Consider the following 23552-nt stretch of genomic DNA (forward strand, 5'->3'; position numbering starts at 1 on the left):
AATACCTTTAGCGTGCTTTAAAGGGCATTGAGGACAGTTTTGTGAAGGTCATTACACGTTACACACATGTCGTCAGATATGGTATGGGAGGAAACGATTTGTAGGCATAAACACAAATGTATTTGTCTGCTGTATGATAGTGAAATATCACTCTTTGTAGCAGGACTACTGAGGGTTCTTTCACCGGACATCTGCGATGGAGAGGCACCTTGTGATAATCCTGATATATACAGGTGAGAAAACATTATTTTTATTTTTTCAGACGAAAAGAATGTTAATAGTGAAATCCTGGGAAAAATGATTATTATTTTAAAAATGGAAAAAAAGAGATATTCAGGATCGTTGTTGAAGGGCTGCACATACATGAAACTTTCTCTGTATGATACATATTTATAGCATTAATAAATTCCTAGTTAGTAATATTTATATTGATACAATATCTTAACCTTCTTAACTCACGTCCCACCTCATGAAGATTTTCGACCTTTAAAGAAGTAGATGCTGAACTCGCAAACTTCCAGTACCACCCAAAGAAACCACTCAGTGCCAGCTGGATCCCACTTCATGTGTGGAGTTTTGACTCCAGGATTGGACCTCCTGGAGTGTTTAAAGGCTCTGGCATGGAGAAGCCTGTGTTGGTTCTGTGATGATCACAAATGTTGATCTATTTTATGAGTTGCTCAGTAGCTCCTAGTTTTATAACCATAATGACTGTATCAGACTGTAGAAAGATCATCACTCATAATCTTATACTCCAGTGCTCATGTTAGTTCTCACTCTCCAGTGTTCTGTAGTGTTAATCACACTCTTGATATCACCCAAATGAGGATGGGTTCCCCTTTGAGTCTGGTTGCTCTCAAGGATTCTTCCTCATAACATCTAAGGGAGTTTTTCCTTGCCACAGTCGCCACGGCTGCTCATCAGGGATAAATACACATCGTTCACCTTCACTGTTCAATTCTGTAAAGCTGCTTTGAGACAATGTCTGTTGTGAAAAGCGCTATACAAATAAACTTGACTTGACTTGACTTCTTTACTGCTTTGGCCTGATTAACACTCAGTTGATTAGCTACTTATTAATGTATTAAACACTAAAATATTAACTTTCTGTTCATTGTCAGTATGTTATTTAGATCAACACATTACACAAGCTAAAAAGTCGGGCCTGAATTTAGTCCAAGCACAGAATATAAAAATCCTCAACTCTGTGATTTTGTTACTAACAGTTTTTTTTATTTTTTTATTTTAATGAGCAATTAATGTCTCGTTTTATTGCATTAATTTGCAAACATTTGTTGCCACCTGACCCACGTTTTTTTTCCGTATTGTGTTTTTTGTTTTACAAATGCATCTACTTCGATTTTTCTTCATTATCCTGCTTCTTAAACTTTGCTACTTGGCGACATGTCACAGGTCTGATCCACTTCGTCCTGTCGGACCCTCGCAAGTACTATTTGATTCAGCAGCCGGAAACGTGGAACGACTCTCAGGTCTACTGCCGAGCCAATTATGAAGACCTGGCGGTCATCGAAAGCGTCGAGAACTTGATCAGATTTCAGAGCGATATGCAGAAGCAAAACTTCACCTCCAGCGCTTGGATCGGATTGTACAGTGACGTCAACAACTGGCGCTGGTCTCTTGTAAATGAGACAGTTGGAAGTTTAAAATTGTGGGCTGCAGAATGGGCTCAACCAAAGAACGAGGAAAGAAACGAATTTTGTGTTGGAATTGATAATTATGGCTGGTTGGATGCAACATGTGCCCTTTTACTAGGCTTTGTGTGTTTTGATGGTGAGGAAGAAAATGTTTCTATTTTGTGTGTTTGTACTGTAACTGTTTATCATTCGACTAACTGGCTTGACATATAATCCAAAATGCCAGAGCGGTAGATACTGTCAAGGAAATGCTCAAATAAATTTAAAGCATCTGTTAACTCCACAGTTTTGCTGTTGTTTTACTGTATAGAGTGAAAATTATTTAATACAGTATACATTAGAAGACACACATATACAGAGCTCGAATCGAGTTAAGCCTTATGACTTGTCCCCAGTTGTTATGTAATTCATATATTTTTTACTAAAATAATCTTGGGGACCCCCGTAATTCTATTTTTTACTTCTCCTATTTTTTCCTAATGCCTTATGGGGGGTCCCATATCCCCCCCAGCACCCCTGAATTTGAGCACGGCACATATATATATATATATATATATATGTACAGTCAACCCCCGATCATTTGCGGCTCGAACAATTCTCGGGTCCTCATTAGGAAACTAACGGATTATCTTCAAATTCGTTGGAATCCGCAGGGGGACCGAATGTTCAGGAACGTTAGGAATAACATTTAAAACGAGGTATGTATATAAAACGATGTACGTTTATAAAGTGACATAATGTCTGGATGAATTCACAAAGGTACCATTGGGGCTGCGGAGGGACGTTCAAAATTGGCGGATTTTCAGAACTCGCGGGGGGTTGTAGAGCGTAACCCTGTGAGTTCCGGGGGACCAGTGTATAGTTAAACTAAGGAGTCGCCTCTTTCCATGTGTCTTTATAACTAATGCTGATTGTAGACAGATTTTCACTGTTTTGTTAAACCTAATTCTCTTTCATGTTCCCACATGAATTATTTGAGGACTGCATAAAGAATGTAACCTGCAACCTGTTTACTTTTCTACTTTGTTCCCTTTACTGGAATTTTCCTGACAGAAAATGTTACATCATGTGTTTGCTTGCAGACAGTTACAGTGGATCTGACAGCTACATTCTCATTAACTCCCCGGCGTCATGGTACGGTGCTCAGAGTTACTGCAGACTGCATCACACAGACCTGGCCAGTGCTCGAAACCAAAGTGAACTGTCAACTATACAGGCAAAGAGCACCACTCAGTTTGTTTGGATTGGCCTGTACAGAGATGGATGGATATGGCTAGACGGGACAAAATTCTCCACATTTCCATGGATGCCTGAAAAACCTGCTCCTGGCTTTAGTGAAAACTGTGGTTATTTAAATAATTTTCAAGCTGCTAGTGAACAATGTTCAAATATCTTACCTTCTGTCTGCTATTCAAGTAAGAAAATACTGTATCCGATTTCAGATTTAAACTTCGTTAAAGTTTTAAGTGTGTGAGCATTTATACGTATTTCTGCGTTCAGCAAGTACAGGAATGGAACAAATTCTCAAACTGAAGCTCACGTCCAGTCAGAATCTGAACGATCCTGCAGTACAGACGGCCATTTTGGAGAAGGCTGGTTTCATTTATACTTCAAAAAGCCATCCATATGTAAGCAGAATCCAACTGTTATATTTACAGTTCTCTTTTTTTTAATTATTAATATGTTTAGATCAGACAGAAGCTGATGGATCATGGGATGGCTGAGAGCACCAACGTAAAATGGAGGGTTCAACTGGATGGTCTGGTGTTTCACAAAAAAAAAAAGGAACTAATCCTGTTTTTTTGGAAATAAGAGATGGTAAACGTCAGCAAAGTTTAGGAAGGGATGGCAAACGCTTAGACACCAGGACAAGTAAACAATTCAATTCAAATCAATTAATTGAGGTTAAATGATTTTCCACATGGAAACATTATGCAGGACATCAGTAGTTATGTTGAGGTAGAAGTAAGCAGCCGATGTAATACATTGTGTAGGAGTGAGTAAGAGTAAGAGTAGTGCAGGGCAGGTGATTCTGGTACTTCTTTTTTAATTAAAACAGTAGATTTGATTAGATCCGATTCAATATGAATATAATTGTATTAACAATTTTAACAATAAATAGCACTATTTTATATGAGGGTATGGGTTCAGGGGTGATAAATTGTACTAAGATAAAATGTACATGCAATTTTTTTTATTAGACAAATTTAACAGTGCCTAAGCTTTAAGAGGAAACAGACATTTCAATATGTGAAACATTCAATTAGAAGACTTTTAAAGAGTTGTTCATTCCTAGAGTATATTAGTAGTTGCATGTTTAGTGATATGCTTGTGTAATATAATGGATGTATCGTCACAATGGTATATATGGAAAATGAAAATAAAGTTAATAATCACAATACAAAACAGTGTCGTTGAATAAATCTTCAAAGTTGGGTTGAGCTGGTCAGCTGTTAGTGTTAAGATGGTTCTCACACTGGTTCACAAACATTCCTTTGTCTGTTCAGTGTCTATAGAATATTTATGATGTTAGTACGCAAGGTATACAGGGAGTCTTTATCTGGGCTCACACATCTCTGGCTAGTATATCTTCTTATCTAAACAGGAAACAGCTTTAGGTCATGCTTTCTTTCCAACGTGTATATATACACTTGTCTGTTGGCTGCAATAAACTGAAGAAGAGCATTGATCCATTCTGTGTGATTCTTCCTTGGACATGGAAATCCGACCTAAACACTTTGGCTCCGGTCTCGGCTTCCCATGGGCAACAGCTCCAGGAGCTGTCCTCATCGATCTGGGAGCCAATGCAATGCTGTCATAGATACTCCAACCAAGACCACCTCATAGCCAAAGGTTCCTGTGATTTGATCATTTTTATAGAATTTTACAGCTCCATCGCTGCCCCACCTTTGCCGGTTTACTCAATTCAATTCAATTTAATTCATTTTTATTTGTATAGCGCTTTTAACAATGAACATTGTCTTTGTAAGTAGGTTTGTCCCTGCTGAGCAAGCCGGTGGCAACTGTAGCAAGAAGGAAAAACTCCCTGAAATGGCATAATGAAGAAACCTTGAGAGGAACCAGACTCAAGAGGGAACCCATCCTCATCTGGGTTGCACCGAATGTCCATTTGAAGCAGATATACAATGTTGCGGGGTACAGTATTGATGATCAGAAGCGAACTGTATTCCTGAGTTAGTGTAGGAGACTGTTGACATTAACTACAGTCCAATCCATTCTCAAAGCGCCCGTTCTTACTCTGGAATTTCATGGAACCACCCAAGGCGTTGATGACTGGCCTCCAGTTGAAGAGAACACTATTCAGAGGCAGGCCTGGACGAAGTGGGAAGATCCACGGAGGGGAGAGGGGCAGGAACAGTGGTCTCAGGAGCAAGTTTAACTGGAGCCTCAGGAGCAAGTTTAACTCGACAGAGAGAGAGAGAGAGAGAGAGAGAGAGAGAGAGAGAGAGAGAGAAGAGGGTGACAGGAAGAGAAGGATATGGATTATTAAGTGTCCTTATTGTTGTATGAAAGTTAATGTCACTGTGCATTTTGGACTCCGGCAAGACTCGCTATGGCAGCATAACTAAAAGGGAGAACCAGAAGGTAATACAGACATGATCGATCTCTGGTATAAGAGACGACCCACCACACCACCGTCAACAAACCTGAGTAAATGTGTGAATGTGAGGGGACGACAAGTCAAGTCAAGTCAAGTCAAGTCAAGTCAAGTCAAGTCAAGTTTATTTGTATAGCGATTTTCACAACAGACATTGTCTCAAAGCAGCTTTACAGAAATCAGCAGTCAAGGTGAATGGTGTGCATGTATCCCTGATGAGCAAGCCATGGCGACAGCATACAACTTCCACCCACTGGCCCTTCCTGTGGGACTCTGAGATGAAACAGGCTTTCTCCAAGCTCAAAAACCTCTTCACGTCTGCTCCCATCCTGGCCATGCCTGACACCACTTGCCAATTCACAGTGAGAGTTGACTCGCCCGGCCTAGAGGTACCCCCACCGAGCGCATTTTCACACCATCCATAACCACCTGACTTCTTTGGTCGAACATCAAAAGAAAGGCCCAGCATGCCACTTTGTGTCAGCCCATCCTCTAAGGTTGTCCTTGGCAGAAACTATTTGTGCCTGATCAGCTGCACTCCCAGGCATTATCCTGGCTCTTCTCATACACTAGCCTTGATTTAGCAGCATTTCTGGTGGCCTCCATTCGGAAAGATGTCCGTGACTTTGTCCCCACCTGCCCCACCTGTGCTCAACACAAGAGCCTATCCAGCAGGGCTACTCCACATTTCATTCCCTTTCCCAAACTACTGTCAGTGAAGGAGACCACAAATCTCGCATTGATTATAAAATTCTACTACTGACATATAAAGCACTTAATGGTTTCGCACCACCGTATCTGAGTGAACTTCTGTACCAGTATGATCCTCCACGCCTACTTAGATCAAAAGGTGCAGGCTATCTGTTGGTTCCTCCAATAATGAAGATTACAGCAGGGGGCAGATCTTTCTCTTATAAAGCCCCGCAGTTATGGAACAGCCTTCCAACCAGTGTTCGGGACTCAGACACAGTCTCAGTGTTCAAGTCGAGGTTGAAAACATATTTATTCAGTCAAGCCTTTAATCAGTAGATTTTTTCTCAGGTAAAGGCTCAGATCTGGAGGGAACATTGATATAGAGCGTTTGGTGAACTGGGATATTTGTACGCTGTCGTCCCCTCACATTCACGTGTTCACTCAGGTTTGTTGATGGTGGTGTGGTGGGCCGTCTCTTATCCCAGACATCCCTCATGTCTGTGTTGCCTTCTGGTTCTCCCTTTTAGTTATGCTGCTATAGCGAGTCTTGCCGGAGTCCAAACTGCACAGTGACTTTAACTCTCATGCAACAATAGGTACACTTAATAATCCATATCCTTCTCTTCCTGTCACCCTCTTCTCTCTCTCTCTCTCTCTCTCTCTCTCTCTCTCTCTCTCTCGGTCAAGTTAAACATGCTCCTGAGGCTCCAGTGACCACTGTTCCTGCCCCTCTCCCCCCCGTGGATCTTCCCACTTCATCCAGGCTTGCCTGGATTGGACTTTAGTTGATGTCAACAGTCTCCTACACTGACTCAAAAATACACTTCGCTTTTGATCATCATCACTGCACCCTGCAACATTGTATACCCGCCACAAATGGACATTCGGTGTAACCCAGATGAGGATGGGTTCCCTCTTGAGTCTGGTTCCTCTCAAGGTTTCTTCCTTATGCCATCTCGGGGAGTTTTTCCTTGCCACAGTCGCCAGTTGCCACCGGCTTGCTCATCAGGGACAAAATTACTCATAAAGAACATATTCATTTTTAATCACCGCATTATCTGTGTAAAGCTGCTTTGAGACAATGTTCATTGTTAAAAGCGCTATACAAATAAAAATGAATTGAATTGAATCTCTGGCTCCATCATGCGTTTTGCCTACACAAACTTCCATGAAATATTGTGTCTGCACATTTCTCTTTAGAATGCTTTGGTATACAGAGGAGTTTTGGTCGACTGAATTACTGCAAGGTGTCCAGGTCCTGTGGATTTTTCTTTTTTTTTTTTTTGCGAAACATGGGACCATGCATTATGGCCAGACATCTACTTTCGGCAGCTGTTTTGAATAATCTTCCTCACTTTGGAGATGACCTTATAACCCTCCCCAGATTAATGAGCAGCAATAATTGCTTGTCTGTGATCACTGCTAACGACCAGCAAACTGCTAAAACTTTTATAGAGGTTTTAAGAAGCATTTCAAGGTCCTGGAGTGGCCTAGCCAGTCTCCAGATCTTAACCCCATAGAAAATCTTTAGAGGGAGTTGAAAATCCATGTTGCCCAGTGACAGCCCCAAAACATCACTGCTCTAGAAGAGATCTGCATGGAGGAATAAACCAAACTACCAGCAACAGTGTGTAAAAACTATGTAGAGACTTACAGAAAATGTTTGATCTCTGTAATTGCCAACAAAGGGAATATACCAAAGTATTCAGATGAACGTTTGTTATTGACCAAATACTTATTGTCCACCATAATTGCAAATAAATTTGTTAAAAATCAGACAATGTGGTTTTCGGGATTTTCTTATCTCATTTTGTCTCTCATAGTTGAAGTGTACCTATGATGAAAATTACAGGCCTCTCTTATCTTTTTAAGTGGGAGAACTTGCACAATTAGTGGCTGACTAAATACTTTTTTGCCCCACTGTATGTATTAATGTGTTACAACCCAACACCCCTATATTTGGTACACAAACATTGACAGGTACGTTTTAGATGGTAATCCAGCCATTACTTCTAAGAGAATATTGAATATTACACACGTTACTGTATGTATTACTTCTCACAATATAATTGTACCATAACAATAAGCTGAAAACCTCCCCGATACGATTCGTCTGTTGATCTGTCAAGCGCTGGATTGTTTAATTTCAGTTCCTTTTAGCTTTTAATGTAACCAGAATCAACCAATATGAACTGATATAAACTTTTGAAGGATGAAGCTACTTATGAAAACAAGTCCCTTATATCCAGAATCTTATTTTCATCCAGTTTGCAAATCAAATCCAATGTAAATCCATCTTAAATAATACCTTTAGCATGCTTTAAAAGGAAATGAGGACAGTTTTGTGAAGGTCATTACACGTTACACACACGTCGTCAGATACGGTATGGGAGGAAACATTTTGTAGGCGTAAACACAAATGTATTTGTCTGCTGTATGATAGTGAAATATCACTCTTTGTAGCAGGACTGCTGAGGGTTCTTCATCGTAAATCTTATTTTTTTCACCGGACATCTGCGATGGAGCAGCATCTTGTCATAATCCTGATATATACAGGTGAGAAAACATTATTTTCATTTTTTTCAGACAAAAAGAATGTTAACAGTGAAATCCTAGGAAAAATTTTTTTGATTATTATTTTGAAAATGGAAAAAAAAGATATTCAGGATCGTTGTTGAAGGGCTGCACACACATGAAACTTTCTTTGTATGATACCTATTTATAGCATTAATAAATTCCTAGTTAGTAATATTGATATTGATACAATATCTTAACCTTCTTAACTCACGTCCCACCTCATGAAGATTATGGACCTTTAAAGAAATAGATGCTAAACTCGCAAACTTCCTGTACCACCCAGAGAAACCACTCAGTGCCAGCTGGATCCCACTTCATGTGTGGAGTTTTGACATTGGACCTCTTTGAGTGTTTAAAGGCTCTGGCATGGAGAAGCTGGTGTTGGATCTGTGATGATCGCAAATGTTGAGCGATTTTATGAGTTGCTCAAATGACTGTATAAGACTGTAGAAAGAACATTACTTATAATCACACACTCCAGTGCTCATGTTAGTTCTCACTCTCCAGTGTTCTGTAGTGTTTAAAGACTATAATAATACTCTTGATGTCACCCAAATGGGGATGGGTTCCCCTTTTGAGTCTGGTTCCTCTCAAGGTTTCTTCTTCATAACATCTAAGGGAGATTTTTATCTTGCCACAGTCGCCATGGTGCTCATCACGGATAAACACACACTACTCACCTTAACTCTTAAAATTCTGTAAAGCTGCTTTGAGACAATGTCTGTTGTGAAAAGCGCAATAGAAATAAACTTGACTTGACTTCTTTACTGCATTGGCCTGATTAACACTCAGTTGATTAGCTACTTATTAATGTATTAAGCACTAAAATATCAACTTTCTGTTCATTGTCAGTATGTTATTTAGATCAACACATTACACAAGCTAAAAAGTCTGACCTGAATTTAGTCCAAGCACAAAATATAAAAATCAGTTTTTTTCATTTATTTATTTTATAAATAATGCAATTATGTCTCGTTTTATTGCATTAATTTGCAAACGTTTGTTGCCACCTGACCCACAATTGTCCACATTGTGTTTTTTGTTTTACAAATGCATCTACTTCGATTTTTCTTCATCATCCTGCTTCTTAAACTTTGCTACTCGGCGAAATGTCACAGGTCTGATCCACTTCGTCCTGTCGGACCCTCGCAAGTACTATTTGATTCAGCAGCCGGAAACGTGGAACGACTCTCAGGTCTACTGCCGAGCCAATCATGAAAACCTGGCGGTCATCGAAAGCGCCGAAAACTTGATCAGATTTCAGAGCGATATGCAGAAGCAAAACTTCACCTCCAGCGCTTGGATCGGATTGTACAGTGACGTCAACAACTGGCGCTGGTCTCTTGGAAATGAGACAGTTGGAAGTTTAAAATTGTGGGCTGCAGTATGGGCTCAACCGAACAACGAGAACAGAAACGAATTTTGTGTTGGAATTGATAATTATGGCTGGTTGGATGCAACATGTGCCCTTTCACTACGCTTTGTGTGTTTTGATGGTGAGGAAGAAAATGTTTCTATTTTGTGTGTTTGTACTGTAACTGTTTATCACTCAGCTAACTGGCTTGACATATAATCCAAAATGTCAGAGCGGTAGATACTGTCAAGGAAATGCTAAAATAAATTCATCTGTAAACGCCACAGTTTTGCTGTTGCTTTACTGTATAGAGACGAAAATTATTCAATACAGTATACATTAAAAGACACACATATACAGTGCATATATATATTTTTTTTACTAAAATAATCTTGGTGACCCCCCAAGTCTAATTTTTACTTGTCATGGGGGGTTCCTAATGCCTTATTAGGGGTCCCAGAGCCCCCCAGCCCCCCTAAATTCGAGTACTGCACACACACACATATATATATATATATATATATATATATATATATATATATATATATATATATATATATATATATATATATATATGTGTGTGTGTACAGTCAGCCCCCGATAATTTGCGGCTTGGACAATTCTTGGGTCCTCATTTAGAAACTAACAGCAAGTTGCGGATTATCTTCAAATTTGCGGGAATCCGCGGGGGGACCGAATGTTCAAGAACTTTAGGAATAACATTTAAAACGATGTGTTTTGTCAAATACTGTACACTATTACGTTTATAAAGTGGCATAATGTCTGGATGAATTCACAAAGGTACCATAGGGGCTGCAGAGAGGGGCGTCCAAAATTTGCGGCTTTTCAGAACTCGCAGGGGGTCTGTAAATTCCGGGGGACCAGTGTATAGTTAAACTAAAAAGTAGCCTCTTCCCATGTGTCTTTATCACTAATTTTTTTTCCATTTGATCCCACATTTTTAAACCTAATTCTATTTCATGTTCCCGCTTAAATTTTGATTTGACCATGTAATATGAAGAATATAACCTGTTTACTTTTCTACTTTTTACGTTTACTGGAATTTTCCTAACAGAAAGTGTTACATCATGTGTTTGCTTGCAGACAGTTACAGTGGATCTGACAGCTACATTCTCATTAACTCCACGGCATCATGGTACGGTGCTCAGAGTTACTGCAGACTGCATCACACAGACCTGGCTAGTGCTCGAAACCAAAGTGAACTGTCAACTATACAGGCAAAGAGCACCACTCAGTTCGTTTGGATTGGTCTGTACAGAGATGGATGGATATGGCTAGACGGGACAAAATTCTCAACATTTCCATGGATGTCTGGAAAACCTGCTCCTGGCATTAGTGAAAACTGTGGTTATTTAAATAATTCTCAAGCTGCTAGTGGAAAATGTTCAAATATCCTACCTTCTGTCTGCTATTCAAGTAAGTCAATTCTGTATCCGATTTCAGATTTAAACTTCGTTAAAGTTTTAAGTGTGTGAGCATTTATACGTATTTCTGCGTTCAGCAATTACAGGAATGGAACAAATTCTCAAACTGAAGCTCACGTCCAGTCAGAATCTGAACGATCCTGCAGTACAGACGGCCATTTTGGAGAAGGCTGGTTTCATTTATACTTCAAAAAGCCATCTATATGTAAGCAGAATCCAACTGTTATATTTACAGTTCTCTTTTTTTTTTTAATTATTATTATGTTTAGATCAGACAGAAGCTGATGGATCATGGGATGGCTGAGAGCACCAACGTAAAATGGAGGGTTCAACCGGATGGTCTGGTGTTTCACAAAGAAAAAAGGAACTAATCCGTTTTTTTTGGAAATAAGAGTTGGTAAATGTCAGCAAAGTTTAGGAAGGGATGGCAAACGCTTAGACACCAGGACAAGCAAACAATTCAATTCAAATCAATTAATTGAGGTTGAATGATTTTCAACATGGAAACATTATGCAGGACATCAGTAGTTATGTTGAGGTAGAAGTAAGCAGCCGATGTAATACATTGTGTAGGAGTGAGTAACAGTAAGAGTAGTGCAGGGCAGGTGATTCTGGTACTTCTTTTTTAATTAAAACAGTAGATTTGATTAGATCCGATTCAATATGAATATAATTGTATTAACAATTTTAACAATAAATAGCACTATTTTATATGAGGGTATGGGTTCAGGGGTGATAAATTGTACTAAGATAAAATGTACATGCAATTTTTTTTATTAGACAAATTTAACAGTGCCTGAGCTTTAAGAGGAAACAGACATTTCAATATGTGAAACATTCAATTAGAAGACTTTTAAAGAGTTGTTCATTCCTAGAGTATATTAGTAGTTGCATGTTTAGTGATATGCTTGTGTAATATAATGGATGTATCGTCACAATGGTATATATGGAAAATGAAAATAAAGTTAATAATCACAATACAAAACAGTGTCGTTGAATAAATCTTCAAAGTTGGGTTGAGCTGGTCAGCTGTTAGTGTTAAGATGGTTCTCACACTGGTTCACAAACATTCCTTTGTCTGTTCAGTGTCTATAGAATATTTATGATGTTAGTACGCAAGGTATACAGGGAGTCTTTATCTGGGCTCACACATCTCTGGCTAGTATATCTTCTTATCTAAACAGGAAACAGCTTTAGGTCATGCTTTCTTTCCAACGTGTATATATACACTTGTCTGTTGGCTGCAATAAACTGAAGAAGAGCATTGATCCATTCTGTGTGATTCTTCCTTGGACATGGAAATCCGACCTAAACACTTTGGCTCCGGTCTCGGCTTCCCATGGGCAACAGCTCCAGGAGCTGTCCTCATCATTCTGGGAGCCAATGCAATGCTGTCATAGATACTCCAAACAAGACCACCTCATAGCCAAAGGTTCCTGTGATTTGATCATTTTTATAGAATTTTACAGCTCCATCGATGCCCCACCTTTGCCGGTTTACTCAATTCAATTCAATTTAATTCATTTTTATTTGTATAGCGCTTTTAACAATGAACATTGTCTTTGTAAGTAGGTTTGTCCCTGCTGAGCAAGCCGGTGGCAACTGTAGCAAGAAGGAAAAACTCCCTGAAATGGCATAATGAAGAAACCTTGAGAGGAACCAGACTCAAGAGGGAACCCATCCTCATCTGGGTTGCACCGAATGTCCATTTGAAGCAGATATACAATGTTGCGGGGTACAGTATTGATGATCAGAAGCGAACTGTATTCCTGAGTTAGTGTAGGAGACTGTTGACATTAACTACAGTCCAATCCATTCTCAAAGCGCCCGTTCTTACTCTGGAATTTCATGGAACCACCCAAGGCGTTGATGACTGGCCTCCAGTTGAAGAGAACACTATTCAGAGGCAGGCCTGGACGAAGTGGGAAGATCCACGGAGGGGAGAGGGGCAGGAACAGTGGTCACTGGAGCCTCAGGAGCAAGTTAAACTCGACAGAGAGAGAGAGAGAGAGAGAGAGAGAAGAGGGTGACAGGAAGAGAAGGATATGGATTATTAAGTGTCCTTATTGTTGTATAAAAGTTAATGTCACTGTGCAGTTTGGACTCCGGCAAGACTCGCTATGGCAGCATAACTAAAAGGGAGAACCAGAAGGTAATACAGACATGATCGATCTCTATGTATAAGAGACGACCCACCACACCACCGTCAACAAACCTGAGTAAATGTGTGAATGTGAGGGGACGACAAGTCAAGTCAAGTCAAGTCAAGTCAAGTTTATTTGTATAGCGATTTTCACAACAGACATTGTCTCAAAGCAGCTTTACAGAAATCAGCAGTCAAGGTGAATGGTGTGCATGTATCCCTGATGAGCAAGCCATGGCGACAGCATACAACTTCCACCCACTGGCCCTTCCTGTGGGACTCTGAGATGAAACAGGCTTTCTCCGAACTCAACAACCTCTTCACGTCTGCTCCCATCCTGGCCATGCCTGACACCACTTGCCAATTCACAGTGAGAGTTGACTCGCCCGGCCTAGAGGTACCCCCACCGAGCGCATTTTCACACCATCCATAACCACCTGACTTCTTTGGTCGAACATCAAAAGAAAGGCCCAGCATGCCATCTGTTGGTTCCTCCAATAATGAAGATTACAGCAGGGGGCAGATCTTTCTCTTATAAAGCCCCGCAGTTATGGAACAGCCTTCCAACCAGTGTTCGGGACTCAGACACAGTCTCAGTGTTCTAGTCGAGGTTAAAAACATATTTATTCAGTCAAGCCTTTAATCAGTAGATTTTTTCTCAGGTAAAGGCTCAGATCTGGAGGGAACATTGATATAGAGCGTTTGGTGAACTGGGATATTTGTACGCTGTCGTCCCCTCACATTCACGTGTTCACTCAGGTTTGTTGATGGTGGTGTGGTGGGCCGTCTCTTATCCCAGACATCCCTCATGTCTGTGTTGCCTTCTGGTTCTCCCTTTTAGTTATGCTGCTATAGCGAGTCTTGCCGGAGTCCAAACTGCACAGTGACTTTAACTCTCATGCAACAATAGGTACACTTAATAATCCATATCCTTCTCTTCCTGTCACCCTCTTCTCTCTCTCTCTCTCTCTCTCTCTCTCTCTCTCTCTCTCTCTCTCTCTCTCTCTCTCTCTCTCGGTCAAGTTAAACATGCTCCTGAGGCTCCAGTGACCACTGTTCCTGCCCCTCTCCCCCCCGTGGATCTTCCCACTTCATCCAGGCCTGCCTGGATTGGACTTTAGTTGATGTCAACAGTCTCCTACACTGACTCAAAAATACACTTCGCTTCTGATCATCAATACTGTACCCCGCAACATTGTATACCCGCCACAAATGGACATTCGGTGTAACCCAGATGAGGATGGGTTCCCTCTTGAGTCTGGTTCCTCTCAAGGTTTCTTCCTTATGCCATCTCGGGGAGTTTTTCCTTGCCACAGTCGCCAGTCGCCACCGGCTTGCTCATCAGGGACAAACTTACTCATAAAGAACATATTCATTTTTAATCACCGCATTATCTGTGTAAAGCTGCATTGAGACAATGTTCATTGTTAAAAGCGCTATACAAATAAAAATGAATTGAATTGAATCTCTGGCTCCATCATGCGTTTTGCCCACACAAACTTCCATGAAATATTGTGTCTGCACATTTCTCTTTAGAATGCTTTGGTATACAGAGGAGTTTTGGTCGACTGAATTACTGCAAGGTGTCCAGGTCCTGTGGATTTTTCTTTTTTTTTTTTTTTGCGAAACATGGGACCATGCATTATGGCCAGACATCTACTTTCGGCAGCTGTTTTGAATAATCTTCCTCACTTTGGAGATGACCTTATAACCCTCCCCAGATTAATGAGCAGCAATAATTGCTTGTCTGTGATCACTGCTAACGACCAGCAAACTGCTAAAACTTTTATAGAGGTTTTAAGAAGCATTTCAAGGTCCTGGAGTGGCCTAGCCAGTCTCCAGATCTTAACCCCATAGAAAATCTTTAGAGGGAGTTGAAAATCCATGTTGCCCAGCGACAGCCCCAAAACATCACTGCTCTAGAAGAGATCTGCATGGAGGAATAAACCAAACTACCAGCAACAGTGTGTAAAAACTATGTAGAGACTTACAGAAAATGTTTGATCTCTGTAATTGCCAACAAAGGGAATATACCAAAGTATTCAGATGAACGTTTGTTATTGACCAAATACTTATTGTCCACCATAATTGCAAATAAATTTGTTAAAAATCAGACAATGTGGTTTTCGGGATTTTCTTATCTCATTTTGTCTCTCATAGTTGAAGTGTACCTATGATGAAAATTACAGGCCTCTCTTATCTTTTTAAGTGGGAGAACTTGCACAATTAGTGGCTGACTAAATACTTTTTTGCCCCACTGTATGTATTAATGTGTTACAACCCAACACCCCTATATTTGGTACACAAACATTGACAGGTACGTTTTAGATGGTAATCCAGCCATTACTTCTAAGAGAATATTGAATATTACACACGTTACTGTATGTATTACTTCTCACAATATAATTGTACCATAACAATAAGCTGAAAACCTCCCCGATACGATTCGTCTGTTGATCTGTCAAGCGCTGGATTGTTTAATTTCAGTTCCTTTTAGCTTTTAATGTAACCAGAATCAACCAATATGAACTGATATAAACTTTTGAAGGATGAAGCTACTTATGAAAACAAGTCCCTTATATCCAGAATCTTATTTTCATCCAGTTTGCAAATCAAATCCAATGTAAATCCATCTTAAATAATACCTTTAGCATGCTTTAAAAGGAAATGAGGACAGTTTTGTGAAGGTCATTACACGTTACACACACGTCGTCAGATACGGTATGGGAGGAAACATTTTGTAGGCGTAAACACAAATGTATTTGTCTGCTGTATGATAGTGAAATATCACTCTTTGTAGCAGGACTGCTGAGGGTTCTTCATCGTAAATCTTATTTTTTTCACCGGACATCTGCGATGGAGCAGCATCTTGTCATAATCCTGATATATACAGGTGAGAAAACATTATTTTCATTTTTTTCAGACAAAAAGAATGTTAACAGTGAAATCCTAGGAAAAATTTTTTTGATTATTATTTTGAAAATGGAAAAAAAAGATATTCAGGATCGTTGTTGAAGGGCTGCACACACATGAAACTTTCTTTGTATGATACCTATTTATAGCATTAATAAATTCCTAGTTAGTAATATTGATATTGATACAATATCTTAACCTTCTTAACTCACGTCCCACCTCATGAAGATTATGGACCTTTAAAGAAATAGATGCTAAACTCGCAAACTTCCTGTACCACCCAGAGAAACCACTCAGTGCCAGCTGGATCCCACTTCATGTGTGGAGTTTTGACATTGGACCTCTTTGAGTGTTTAAAGGCTCTGGCATGGAGAAGCTGGTGTTGGATCTGTGATGATCGCAAATGTTGAGCGATTTTATGAGTTGCTCAAATGACTGTATAAGACTGTAGAAAGAACATTACTTATAATCACACACTCCAGTGCTCATGTTAGTTCTCACTCTCCAGTGTTCTGTAGTGTTTAAAGACTATAATAATACTCTTGATGTCACCCAAATGGGGATGGGTTCCCCTTTTGAGTCTGGTTCCTCTCAAGGTTTCTTCCTCATAACATCTAAGGGAGATTTTTATCTTGCCACAGTCGCCATGGTGCTCATCACGGATAAACACACACTACTCACCTTAACTCTTAAAATTCTGTAAAGCTGCTTTGAGACAATGTCTGTTGTGAAAAGCGCAATAGAAATAAACTTGACTTGACTTCTTTACTGCATTGGCCTGATTAACACTCAGTTGATTAGCTACTTATTAATGTATTAAGCACTAAAATATCAACTTTCTGTTCATTGTCAGTATGTTATTTAGATCAACACATTACACAAGCTAAAAAGTCTGACCTGAATTTAGTCCAAGCACAAAATATAAAAATCAGTTTTTTTCATTTATTTATTTTATAAATAATGCAATTATGTCTCGTTTTATTGCATTAATTTGCAAACGTTTGTTGCCACCTGACCCACAATTGTCCACATTGTGTTTTTTGTTTTACAAATGCATCTACTTCGATTTTTCTTCATCATCCTGCTTCTTAAACTTTGCTACTCGGCGAAATGTCACAGGTCTGATCCACTTCGTCCTGTCGGACCCTCGCAAGTACTATTTGATTCAGCAGCCGGAAACGTGGAACGACTCTCAGGTCTACTGCCGAGCCAATCATGAAAACCTGGCGGTCATCGAAAGCGCCGAAAACATGATCAGATTTCAGAGCGATATGCAGAAGCAAAACTTCACCTCCAGCGCTTGGATCGGATTGTACAGTGACATCAACAACTGGCGCTGGTCTCTTGGAAATGAGACAGTTGGAAGTTTAAAATTGTGGGCTGCAGTATGGGCTCAACCGAACAACGAGAACAGAAACGAATTTTGTGTTGGAATTGATAATTATGGTTGGTTGGATGCAACATGTGCCTTTTCACTACGCTTTGTGTGTTTTGATGGTGAGGAAAAAAATGTTTCTATTTTGTGTGTTTGTACTGTAACTGTTTATCACTCAGCTAACTGGCTTGACATATAATCCAAAATGTCAGAGCGGTAGATACTGTCAAGGAAATGCTAAAATAAATTCATCTGTAAACGCCACAGTTTTGCTGTTGCTTTACTGTATAGAGACGAAAATTATTCAATACAGTATACATTAAAAGACACACATATACAGTGCATATATATATTTTTTTTACTAAAATAATCTTAGTGACCCCCCCAAGTCTATTTTTTACTTGTCATGGGGGGTTCCTAATGCCTTATTAGGGGTCCCAGAGCCCCCCAACCCCCCTAAATTCGAGTACTGCACACACACACATATATATATATATATATATATATATATATATATATATATATATATATATATATATATATATATATATATATGTGTGTGTGTACAGTCAGCCCCCGATAATTTGCGGCTTGGACAATTCTTGGGTCCTCATTTAGAAACTAACAGCAAGTTGCGGATTATCTTCAAATTTGCGGGAATCCGCGGGGGGACCGAATGTTCAAGAACTTTAGGAATAACATTTAAAACGATGTGTTTTGTCAAATACTGTACACTATTACATTTATAAAGTGGCATAATGTCTGGATGAATTCACAAAGGTACCATAGGGGCTGCAGAGAGGGGCGTCCAAAATTTGCGGCTTTTCAGAACTCGCAGGGGGTCTGTAAATTCCGGGGGACCAGTGTATAGTTAAACTAAAAAGTAGCGTTTTCCCATGTGTCTTTATCACTCATTTTTTTCCATTTGATCCCACATTTTTAAACCTAATTCTATTTCATGTTCCCGCTTAAATTTTGATTTGACCATGTAATATGAAGAATATAACCTGTTTACTTTTCTACTTTTTACGTTTACTGGAATTTTCCTAACAGAAAGTGTTACATCATGTGTTTGCTTGCAGACAGTTACAGTGGATCTGACAGCTACATTCTCATTAACTCCACGGCGTCATGGTACGGTGCTCAGAGTTACTGCAGACTGCATCACACAGACCTGGCTAGTGCTCGAAACCAAAGTGAACTGTCAACTATACAGGCAAAGAGCACCACTCAGTTCGTTTGGATTGGCCTGTACAGAGATGGATGGATATGGCTAGACGGGACAAAATTCTCAACATTTCCATGGATGCCTGGAAAACCTGCTCCTGGCATTAGTGAAAACTGTGGTTATTTAAATAATTCTCAAGCTGCTAGTGGAAAATGTTCAAATATCCTACCTTCTGTCTGCTATTCAAGTAAGTCAATTCTGTATCTGATTTCAGATTTAAACTTCGTTAAAGTTTTAAGTGTGTGAGCATTTATACGTATTTCTGCGTTCAGCAATTACAGGAATGGAACAAATTCTCAAACTGAAGCTCACGTCTAGTCAGAATCTGAACGATCCTGCAGTACAGACGGCCATTTTGGAGAAGGCTGGTTTCATTTATACTTCAAAAAGCCATCTATATGTAAGCAGAATCCAACTGTTATATTTACAGTTCTCTTTTTTTTTTTATTATTATTATGTTTAGATCAGACAGAAGCTGATGGATCATGGGATGGCTGAGAGCACCAACGTAAAATGGAGGGTTCAACCGGATGGTCTGGTGTTTCACAAAGAAAAAAGGAACTAATCCGTTTTTTTTGGAAATAAGAGATGGTAAATGTCAGCAAAGTTTAGGAAGGAATGGCAAACGCTTATACACCAGGACAAGCAAACAATTCAATTCAAATCAATTAATTGAGGTTGAATGATTTTCAACATGGAAACATTATGCAGGACATCAGTAGTTATGTTGAGGTAGAAGTAAGCAGCCGATGTAATACATTGTGTAGGAGTGAGTAACAGTAAGAGTAGTGCAGGGCAGGTGATTCTGGTACTTCTTTTTTAATTAAAACAGTAGATTTGATTAGATCCGATTCAATATGAATATAATTGTATTAACAATTTTAACAATAAATAGCACTATTTTATATGAGGGTATGGGTTCAGGGGTGATAAATTGTACTAAGATAAAATGTACATGCAATTTTTTTTATTAGACAAATTTAACAGTGCCTAAGCTTTAAGAGGAAACAGACATTTCAATATGTGAAACATTTAATTAGAAGACTTTTAAAGAGTTGTTCATTCCTAGAGTATATTAGTAGTTGCATGTTTAGTGATATGCTTGTGTAATATAATGGATGTATCGTCACAATGGTATATATGGAAAATGAAAATAAAGTTAATAATCACAATACAAAACAGTGTCGTTGAATAAATCTTCAAAGTTGGGTTGAGCTGGTCAGCTGTTAGTGTTAAGATGGTTCTCACACTGGTTCACACACATTCCTTTGTCTGTTCAGTGTCTATGGAATATTTATGATGTTGGTACGCAAGGTATACAGGGAGTCTTTATCTGGGCTCACACATCTCTGGCTAGTATATCTTCTTATATAAACAGGAAACAGCTTTAGGTCAGGCTTTCTTTCCAACGTGTATATATACACTTGTCTGTTGGCTGCAATAAACTGAAGAAGAGCATTGCTCCATTCTGTGTGATTCTTCCTTGGACATGGAAATCCGACCTAAACACTTTGGCTCGGGTCTCGGCTTCCCATGGGCAACAGCTCCAGGAGCTGTCCTCAACATTCTGGGAGCCAATGCAATGCTGTCATGGATACTCCAACAAAGACCACCTCCTAGCCAAAGGTTCCTGTGATTTGATCATTTTTATAGAAGGTTACAGCTCCATCGCTGCCCCACCTTTGCCGGTTTACTTAATCCAATTCAATTTAATAAATTTTTATTTGTATAGCGCTTTTAACAATGAACATTGTCTCAAAGCAGCTTCACACAGATAATGTGGTGATTAAAAGTAAATATGTTCTTTGCCGGTGGCGACTGTGGCAAGGAAAAACTCCCCGAAATGGCATAAGGAAGAAACCTTGAGAGAAACCAGACTCAAGATGGAACCCATCCTCATCTGGGTTGCACCGAATGTCCATTTGAAGCAGATATACATGTTGCGGGGTACAGTGTTGATGATCAGAAGCGAACTGTATTCCTAAATCAGTGTTGGAGACTGTTGACATTAACTACAGTCCAATCCATTCTCAAAGCGCCCGTTCTTACTCTGGAATTTCATGGAACCACCCAAGGCATTGATGACTGGCCTCCAGTCGAAGAGAACACTATCCAGAGGCAGGTCTTGTCATTATGGCCAGACATCTACTCTTGGCAGCTGTTTTGAATAATCTTCCTTACTTTGGAGATGGCCTTATAACCCTCCCCAGATTAATGAGCAGCAATAATTGCTTGTCTGTGATTACTGCTAACGACCAGCAAACTGCTAAAATTTTTATAGAGGTTGTCACACTTGTTAATGATCACTTAATCAAGGGTATATGATTAGCATATATGATAAGCATAACGTACTTAGTTTATTAATGTACTTAGTTTTTTACATGTTTGTTTAATTTCAGTTCCTTCTAGCTTATATGGTAAAAACCAGAATAAACTAATATGAATGAATCTCCTTTATAAAGAAGATATGACGCTATTGCTGATAGCACCTTATAAGCAGTGAGTTATTTTCATGCACTTTGCAAATGAAATTAAATGTAAATCCATCTGAAATAATACCTTAGCGTGCTTTAAATGGAAATGAGGGTTTTTCGAAGGTCAACACACAGAAGCAAACAAAAACGTTGTCGGATTTAGTATAAGAGAAAGCACTTTAAAGACTTGAACACATAAAGGTGCTGTTGCATGGAACATAATGAAATAACTCACACTGTAGCAGGACTGCTGAAGGATCTTCATTATAACTCTTTTTACCTGTGACATTTATTTAAATATACTATACAAAAATGTGCTTTTTAAACATCCCATTCCACCTCCGCTCTTCTGGGAAGATGTTCCACTAGATTTTGTAGTGTTCTTGTGGAGATTTGTGTGTGTTCACCCACAAAGGTGGTAGTAAAGTCAGGTAGTGATGTAGATGAGAAGGTGAGGAGGCCTGGGGTGCAGTCAGTTCTCACATTTATCCTGAAGGCGTTCAATAGGGTTGAGGTCAGAGCTCTACAGATCCACTCCAACCCATGTAAACCATATCTTATTAGAGCTCACTTTGTGAACAGGGGCATTGTAACGCAGCTTTATATCTGTTAGTGTTAAAACGGTTCTCACACTGCTTTGCACACATTCCTTTGTCTGTTCTGTGTCTATAGGATATTTATGATGTTAGTATGTAAGGTATACAGGAAGTCTTTATCTGGTCTCACACATCTCCGTCTAGTATATCCTCTTGTCTAAACAGGAAACAACTTTAGGTCAGCTTTCTCTCCAATGTGTGTATATATACGTGTCTGCTGCCTGCAATAAACCCGAAGAAGAACATTTGCTGTGTGCTGTGTGATTCTTCCCTGAATTCAGAAAGGCCTACGGGCATCGCAGGTCGTATGGAAAACCTCTTCAAGAATTAAGTTTTGTTTGGGCATGATAAAAATCTAACAGTTTTGGTGTCAGAAGTGGGATACTTTCCGGCAATATCCAAAGGGAGATCACGCATCAAGGTAAGATTTAGGATACTTCCTTGTTTGCGGGGATTGTCCCATTTGCCAGCCAACAGGGCTGCATGTGTGTTTGTGTCTTGGTTATGCATTAATTGTTGGTGTTCGTGTCTTGGTTACGCAAAATTTCCTTTGGTGGGATAATTCCATCGCGACAATGTTTTCCTCACCTTAGATGTAAGATGCAAGATGCAAGAAAAGAAAAAAAGAGAGAGAGCGAAAAGAGAAAAGGAACTAAAGAAAAAGGGACATTTTGAAAAGACTTTCACATTTTTAAAAAGACTTTAATCTTGTTTTGGCTGTATACAGTCCCTGACAAAAGTCTTGTCGCTTGTGTACAAATTGACCTAAAGAAATATATTTCTAATCAAGATTTCTTTTACAAGGAATGGTTAATTTTATTCCCAACAGCTTTTGTATTAAAGTTTCAGTGCAAAACCAAACTGTCAAAAAGTATTCTAATATTCACAGCTTGGTAAAGCGTACTGAGTCCATTTTTGCAAAGACATAAATGTTGTCGCCTTGTCATATGAGCTTCACCTGTGAATAATAATGGATCAACTAGGTCTCAGGTGTGTATAAAAAGAACCCCAGTACACTAGACCTTCACATCAACTGCAACTAGACCTCTGCAAACATGCCTAAGATTCACCCTGAGACTAAAGTTTTGATTATCAAAAGGCTGAAGACCAGATCCACTGCTGATGTGGCAGACACCTTCAATGTCTCTCAGCGTCAAGCACAGAGGTTAAAAAAAGATTTGAAGAGACTGGAGCAGTATTGACAAGCTCAGGTCAGGCAGACCCCGCAAGACAACTGCTCGAGAGGACCGTTTGTCGGCTCAAAAATCCAAGGCCAGCCCATTTTCCACTGCAGCAGAGCTCCACGAGACCTGGTCACCTAAAGTCCCTGTGTCAACCAGAACAGTTTGTTGGATTCTGTCTTGAAATGGCCTCCATGGTCGAATCAGTGCCCAGAAGCCAGCACTAAACAAAAGACAATTGAAAAACCGTGTGGCATTTGCCAAGGCCCACAACCTGCTAAAAGGATGGACGCTGGAAA

At 39.5% G+C, this 23552-nt stretch overlaps 3 protein-coding genes across 3 annotated transcripts; all 3 read left to right on the plus strand.

The window, feature by feature from the left end:
- The first annotated feature begins 180 nt into the window (after nt 1–180).
- LOC310734759 (putative C-type lectin domain family 20 member A) lies at nt 181–3806 on the plus strand. Its single transcript, XM_083557181.1, has 5 exons — nt 181–233; nt 1414–1791; nt 2738–3070; nt 3156–3247; nt 3345–3806. The coding sequence occupies exons 1-5, from the start codon at nt 197–199 to the stop codon at nt 3465–3467; spliced, it is 963 nt and encodes a 320-aa protein (XP_083413307.1). The 5' UTR covers nt 181–196; the 3' UTR covers nt 3468–3806.
- Nucleotides 3807–8435: 4629 nt separating this feature from the next.
- Nucleotides 8436–12073, plus strand: LOC310734761 (putative C-type lectin domain family 20 member A). Its single transcript, XM_083557183.1, has 5 exons — nt 8436–8523; nt 9663–10040; nt 11003–11335; nt 11421–11512; nt 11613–12073. The coding sequence occupies exons 1-5, from the start codon at nt 8487–8489 to the stop codon at nt 11712–11714; spliced, it is 942 nt and encodes a 313-aa protein (XP_083413309.1). The 5' UTR covers nt 8436–8486; the 3' UTR covers nt 11715–12073.
- Nucleotides 12074–16293: 4220 nt separating this feature from the next.
- LOC310734935 (putative C-type lectin domain family 20 member A) lies at nt 16294–19567 on the plus strand (the record flags this gene model as incomplete). Its single annotated transcript, XM_083557413.1, has 5 exons — nt 16294–16379; nt 17519–17896; nt 18857–19189; nt 19275–19366; nt 19466–19567. Exons 1-5 carry the CDS (start codon nt 16343–16345, stop codon nt 19565–19567), a joined length of 942 nt encoding a protein of 313 aa, XP_083413539.1. The 5' UTR covers nt 16294–16342.
- Between the last annotated feature and the right edge of the window lie 3985 nt (nt 19568–23552).

The sequence above is a fragment of the Silurus aristotelis genome (assembly GCF_946808225.1).
Source record: "Silurus aristotelis genome assembly, chromosome: 12".
Classification (NCBI taxonomy): domain Eukaryota; kingdom Metazoa; phylum Chordata; class Actinopteri; order Siluriformes; family Siluridae; genus Silurus; species Silurus aristotelis.

Coding starts and splice junctions, on each gene's coding strand:
- LOC310734761 (XM_083557183.1), top strand. CDS start 8,487: ATGGAGCAGCATCTTGTCATAATCCTGATATATACAG. Junction 11,336..11,420: donor ACCTTCTGTCTGCTATTCAA/GTAAGTCAATTC, acceptor TTCTGCGTTCAG/CAATTACAGGAATGGAACAA. Junction 11,513..11,612: donor AGACGGCCATTTTGGAGAAG/GCTGGTTTCATT, acceptor TATTATGTTTAG/ATCAGACAGAAGCTGATGGA.
- LOC310734759 (XM_083557181.1), top strand. CDS start 197: ATGGAGAGGCACCTTGTGATAATCCTGATATATACAG. Junction 1,792..2,737: donor AGGCTTTGTGTGTTTTGATG/GTGAGGAAGAAA, acceptor GTTTGCTTGCAG/ACAGTTACAGTGGATCTGAC. Junction 3,248..3,344: donor AGACGGCCATTTTGGAGAAG/GCTGGTTTCATT, acceptor TAATATGTTTAG/ATCAGACAGAAGCTGATGGA.